Consider the following 6,618-nt stretch of genomic DNA (forward strand, 5'->3'; position numbering starts at 1 on the left):
TTATCCTTCATTGAGTACAGTAACAGTCTCAATCAAGAATCTCGCAAGATTCAAGGTGGTCAGGTAAAACAGCATTTTCTGCTTCCACCTCTTGAAATTCAAGCCATTGAATTTCTCCGATTTCTCTCCATGATTAACTGGAATAGTAACTGTTTAGCCAGTTGTTGGAGCCATAGTTTGACTCACAACACGACTAGGCAAGTTAGCCACAGCAGAGCTTGGCCCTTAAGCCATAGTAGAGCCCACAACTTGATTTCCAGCAGGAACAGTTTGGGTCACATCCATGTTGGTTGGTTCGGCAGCCATTTCTGAAAATGAAACAATTATTAGTTTCTAATAAACAAATAAACCTGTTTACTACCAATATGTATTAAGAATTTGTCTTAAATTTGTTGTTATATTTAATTGGTAGTGTATGGAGTGGAATCGGGCTTTCATATATCGTATTTGTGTTTTAGACACCGGATTCACACTTACCGTATTTGGCAATTTCTTACCGTATTTGCAACTCACCATATTTGGCAGTGCATTAAACACAAAATTTCCACAACTATTTGTTTTCATACAATGATTTTAGATAACATAGAATTTGGTGTTTGTTTTCATACAATTTGAACAAACACAATTTCGAAATAAATTCAGATAAATTTTTCTTAATTTTTTTTTTCACAAATTATTTAGATCCAGACTATTATCTAAATCACTGCTTGAATAAGAATGACAAATTATATTATTTACATAAACATAAGAGCAGTATAAATTTCAGAAAACTGAATAAAATCTGAAAGCATGTAAATCTGCAAATAATTAAAGCACAGATACTCAAACTGGAAGCATATACATTTGGAAATAAACTTTTAATCCCGAGGCTTATGTAAACACAATTTTCTTAAGACGAATTCGGTGGTGCTAGAGGTTTAATTCGAGCGCCTGTTTTCCAGGATACAACGGTAACTATCAGAATTCGAGCACCGCGGTTCTACTCCGACGAACTGGGCAATGTTCGAACAATATCACCTTATTGGAATGAGACGAAACAAAAAAAAACAGAACTGAATCTGAGTATAAACAGCTGGAAATTGCAGACGAAAATTTCAATGTATGAACTACTAGAAATTGAGTGAAATTATATAGGCTAAATCTAATCATTAGTTTCTACATTAACCATTGCAATTTTTGGAGTTGCACTTCGATTTCGACCATTGGAGTTTTAGGAGTTTCAGACACTCAAAAGTCATTTGGAAAAATCACAAAAAAAGAATTGCAAAATCGGACAATCCAAACTGGCCAGTTTTTGCTCGTTCGATCCGACATTTGTGTGCGCAGATTACGCCCGCACCAAAGTTCAAGGTCCGAAGACTATTTCTATCCGTGATTTGCACCCCCTACGCGCGCACGTGGAGAGAGCCTCTATGCTACACATGATCACACCACCCCAATGTATAGCCATATATAAAGTGGTTTTGGTTTCCATATTTTTCCTATGTGGGACAAAGTTAACTATAGTTTTCCCACCAACATAAACCATTTCTAATAGTCCACTTTAAACTCCAATTTCTCATTCACACGAGCTTCATTTTTGGCAAATAAGTACATGACTTCGATGTTCTCGTGGAGGAGAACACATATCAACTTTGATATTCCAAATTGGACCAACGGGTCCCATCGAAAATTGTGCCAAAAGTGAGCCGCTCACTCATTTTTTTCCAACAATATGCAGGTTCAGGAGAAAAATATGTAGGTGCAGGAGATATATTTATGAGAGAAGGTAAAGTGTAAGCACCAATCTCCGTCCAGTAGATGAATGTTCGGTGAGTTTATTACGTTAAGTTAGTTGAGCAAGTGTATTGCATTTTAGATGAATCCCTGAGCTTCATGAACATAATTTCATATTTGACTCCTAGCTTCTAAGTCTTATACATCAATTAAGCAGGCTAACTTATATTTTCCTCTTCCCTTGCCTTATTACACTGATTACTGCGGATGAAGCAAAGGACATCGGTTGTCCATAACAAATATTCATCATCTAACGAGCAAGCATCAAATACGATGGTACACTGCAGGCTTCAAAATATAATTATTACTAGCTACATGCTTGAGAGAGTAACAGACAAACAATGAGCTAACATGCGAAGCAACAGCAACGGTGTATACTTGAACCTTTTGTTTCAATAATTCATTTTTTATTACCATCTATTCATAAAGTCATGCAACATTAACAAGATTTGTCTTTCGAAAGACATTTGTTACCTCAATTTTCTTATTTTATACTTCTAAATGTCCAGAGCATCCATTCCCACATATAAGAATATAAAGTTTCTGCCCCCCGGGGCACAGCTCAATTGGTGGATCAATCAACATTTGTCTTATTTCCAGCGGCAGGGTGGAGGTTCGAATCCTGGTGGGAACCTGCAGCCAGATTTATTTGGTATGGAGCAATCACTTTGGAGAAGGATCTCTTGTCCGCAGAAGTGTACAGACAGTGAGGGGAACCTGTGATCCAGTTGAGGCGTAACTCGCGATTTACCCCCTCCAAGGTTCTAGGGGCAAGGGTCTTGGGGGTCCAGGATTTAGTTTAGTGGAAGCTGGGATTCCTGGATATAAAAAAAAAAGGAATATAAAATGTCTGCGATGAAGGACATTGTTGAAAAACATGCCTGCAATTATTAAAATTAGAAAGGAGTTCACTATATATCTGTTGATAAATATTTTAAATCTTTTACTTTTTCAATTGCTTGTACAATTTTGGAATTAGTAGCATGATGGGTCTAATTTTACAACCAATGAAGAACAAAGAAACAAAATGATACTTACGCCCATTTGCTTTTGTTTTTGCTTTTTATAGAAGAGTTTTTGAAGGAATCTATTTTTACTTTTGTTTAGAAACTAACTTGTAAAATAACTTCCTATTCTGAAAGTGCTTTTAAAGGAAGTCTAGACTCTTCTAACTAGTAGAAGCACTGTCCTAAAATTAATCAAACGGATCCAGAAGCAACTTTTGAATTTCAAAAATTCCTTTTGACTTTTCAAAAGTCATGCCACATGGCCCGTAGTCATACGTGCCCGATAGTGAATCTTGAACTCTCGGTTACATTATGCCAAGCATAATGCGAAATAAAATTCCCATAAAAGAAGACCATCAAAATTCCACTGAGGTCAAACAGCTGCAACAATCTGCTTTTAATTATCAGATATCTCCTCGTTAGAAGCAAAGTCGGTCCTGTGTCTAATGGGCCCTGAGGCGAACTATGAAAAGTAGGCCCCCAGCGACAAAATTCAAAGGTGTATTATGCGACTCATTGCTAACTTAAAAAACTAACATTAAAACAACAACGAAATATATTATAAAAACGATTTGTATTATACACCATCAAACCAAAAATTTCAAACAATTAGTTAAATACTATTCATCTTGCTGTTTTAGAGGCAAAAATATCAATCAAATCTGAATAACTTAGCTGCTCAACCATTTCTTTTTCTATTGATAGCATAGCCAACCCATTTAATCTTTCTTGCGACATAGTTGATCGAAAATAGATCTTGATCAACTTTAATTTCGAGAAACTTCTTTCTGCAAATGCAACTGTAACCGGTATGGTTAACAACATTTGGTAAGCAATATAAGCATTTGAAAAACAAACATCCAATGTCTTCAAGTATTGTAGCACTTCAATTGCTCTTGTTGCTTCACTTGGTATATAACACCTCAAGACTTGTAACTCCAAACATAAATCATCCCCACTGATATCCGAACGCCCATTATGTTGAAGATATTTCTCAAGATTCAAACAAGAGTTCAATAAACTTGAAAAAGTTGCACCCCTTAACCTCTTCAAACTAAACAAAAATCCAAATGTATCATCATATTGTTTGAATTGTTCAAATCGGGTCCTCAGAGAAGATAGAGCTTGATCAATTATAAAAATAAAGTACTCAACTCTAAAAGATTCTTCTGCTGATTGCTTTATCTCATTACTACCGCTTTCATCAAATTGTTTTTTTCTTCGAATTATACATTTTTCTATAAATAGAGCTTCAATTCCCATTTCGCTTGCCTTTTTTGTCGCTTCATCTTTGACAATAGCAAATCCAATTTCTCTGTATTCTTCAAGAAATGAAACAAGTCCTTGCAAGATGTCAATAACATGATCAATATCTATGGATTCGGTTTGAAGAAATTTACTCACAATATTAACAGCATGCAACAATCTGTGGCAGATTATCATGCCAAACAAAAACTCAAAATTTTGAAGTTCATGTGTTGCTAATGACTCGGCTTCACTCTTCACTTTAGAATCTTCATTACTTTCTGCTAAATCAAGTAATGCATCTCTTATCTGTGCAGTTTGCTCCATTATAGGCTTCACACTTTCAACATGACTTTCCCAACGTGATTGTGACAATGGCTTGACTGTCAACCCTTGAACATTATCTTTGAAAATTTTCTATCGCTTGGTAGAAGAGGAAAACAATGTGTAGATGCGTTGCATCACTCCGAAGAAGGATACAGCTTTGGAACAACAGTTCACCATATCACATAATGCTAGATTTAGACTATGAGCGTCACATGGAGTATAGAAAGCTCGGGGATTCATTTCATGGACTCTTCTTTGCACACCTTTGTGCTTCCCGCTCATGTTAGATCCATTGTCATACCCTTGCCCTCTAATATCATCAATATCAAGATCAATTTTTATCAAAGCCTTTTGAAGCTCGGTTGCAAGTCCAAGTCCTGTTGTGTCATCTACCTTCAAAAATTCGAGCCAATGTTCTTGAACTGTAGGTAAGTTTGACGAATTATCTACAAATCGTACAATTAAAGACATTTGCTCCTCCTGACTTGCATCTGGAGTACAATCAAGTATAACTGCGAAATATTTTGCATCTTTAACTTTCTTGACAATTGAACTTCTCACCTGATTAGCCAACAACTGTATCAACTCATTTTGAATTTTTTGCCAAGATACGTATATTGAATCTCTTTTGCTTTAGCCCGCCGAAGGTGCTCTTGCATTACTGGATCAAATTCACTAACCATTTCGACCATTTGTAAAAATAGGCCATTGTTCTCAACATGTAGCCTCTCATCATCTCCTCGAAATGGCAATGTGTTTTTCGCAAGTCTTTTAACAATAGCGATTATCCTTGTTAATACATGTCTCCAATGTTCTCTTTCAGCATCAATCAACAATTCAACGCTTTTATCAATTGTAGTTTTTGATCGAAATCTATTTTCCAATTCAATCCAACTAGTCATGCAACGTAAATGCTCCTCATTTCCTTCATGACTTTTAATAGACCGATGCAAATTATGCCAATCTTTGAACCCATCATTACCTAGTTGGCCAACTTTTGTCACATTTATTGGTGTTTTAAACAACTTACAACAAAAGTAGAAGATCATGTCCATAGACACTGAATATACTAGCCATCTTCTATCAACTGCTTTCCCATTTGGTAGCAATCGCTTATATTGTGAAGAATCTAAATGTCTATTTGTATAGTCTTTTGGAAACGTGATGTCATCAACTCTTTTTGGACTCCTTTCAACTAAATAATCCCTTGTTCTTTGATCAATAATTTTCCAATTCTCGGGATCATCCAAATTTAGAGAAAAGCAACCCTCTTCTTCCTTATCATCTTCTTCATCATTAGAGGCGGGCTTCATCACTTCTTCTTCCTTATCATCTACTTCGTTAACATCGGTAGGTTGACTCACTTCTTCATCCTTATCCTCATTCAACGCATTCACATTGTCACTTTTGAAGTACTTGCTAATATCCCCTACTTAACTTTGAATTAATGCAATTTCATTTCGTTTTCTTTTCCTCTTTTGAGCACCAGACTCGTATTTAGGAGGCATAGTAATGTCCAATGATTAGCCTAAAAAACAATTACAAAATAACTCAATTATCTCACATTTATAGTTTCCAATATAGTTATTACGTGCACCTGTGCAATTGTTCATCCTACAATAAGCAATCATATAAGCCGACCAGGCTGCAATTATATAAGTCGACAAGGTTTCAAACATTTACAATTTCTTCAATAACAACTTAGGGTAAGCCATTGCTTACCTGATAAGTGAAATTTTGACGGAAATTGTGGAATTACACCCTTAAGAATGATCCCGTTTTCTGAACCGGTGGAAAGCTTATCTCAATTTTTCAATTGTGTCAACGATGCTCTAGCATAACAAAAAGAAACGTGTAAGGAAATAACTATATCAATTAATGTTGTCATCAAGCTCATATTTGATTTCAAATAAATGCTAACAATTACCTACAACAATTAATTTACAGATTTCTGTATCGCTAAAAATTTTGACCAAAAAGTAGAAAATGCATGCATGCCGTAAATGTCCATTTAATTTTTAAAAAATATATATATTTATTTGATCACCAAACACAAATAATTAAAGAACAAAATCATATATCAACACATATATAATCATCTTTTCCATAAATTCAACGAAAGAAAGTCTTGTGTCTGGTCGAATACAATATGCCAAAATATAGACTACTATTCCAAAATAACTAGTTAAACTATTACAAAATAATTGATCCATATATCAAGAAATTTACTTCTCTAATCAACATTTTAGCTATCGAAAAAATA

The 6,618-nt window shown here is 35.1% G+C and overlaps 1 protein-coding gene across 1 annotated transcript; it reads right to left on the bottom strand.

Annotated features, from left to right (window-relative positions):
* Positions 1-5,410, bottom strand: LOC111368343. The gene is made up of 6 exons (XM_022989574.1): positions 4,960-5,410; positions 4,619-4,846; positions 4,056-4,432; positions 3,455-3,776; positions 243-308; positions 1-137 (listed from the first exon to the last, which is right to left on the bottom strand). Exons 1-6 carry the CDS (start codon positions 5,408-5,410, stop codon positions 1-3), a joined length of 1,581 nt encoding a protein of 526 aa, XP_022845342.1.
* Positions 5,411-6,618: the final 1,208 nt, after the last annotated feature.

This window comes from Olea europaea, chromosome 19, assembly GCF_002742605.1.
Source record: "Olea europaea var. sylvestris chromosome 19, O_europaea_v1, whole genome shotgun sequence".
In the NCBI taxonomy this organism is placed as follows: domain Eukaryota; kingdom Viridiplantae; phylum Streptophyta; class Magnoliopsida; order Lamiales; family Oleaceae; genus Olea; species Olea europaea.

Coding starts and splice junctions, on each gene's coding strand:
- LOC111368343 (XM_022989574.1), bottom strand. CDS start 5,410: ATGGACATGATCTTCTACTTTTGTTGTAAGTTGTTTAAAACACCAATA. Junction 4,847..4,959: donor GATTCAATATACGTATCTTG/GCAAAAAATTCA, acceptor ATTGTACTCCAG/ATGCAAGTCAGGAGGAGCAA. Junction 309..3,454: donor AGAAATGGTTGAGCAGCTAA/GTTATTCAGATT, acceptor TTTCATTTTCAG/AAATGGCTGCCGAACCAACC.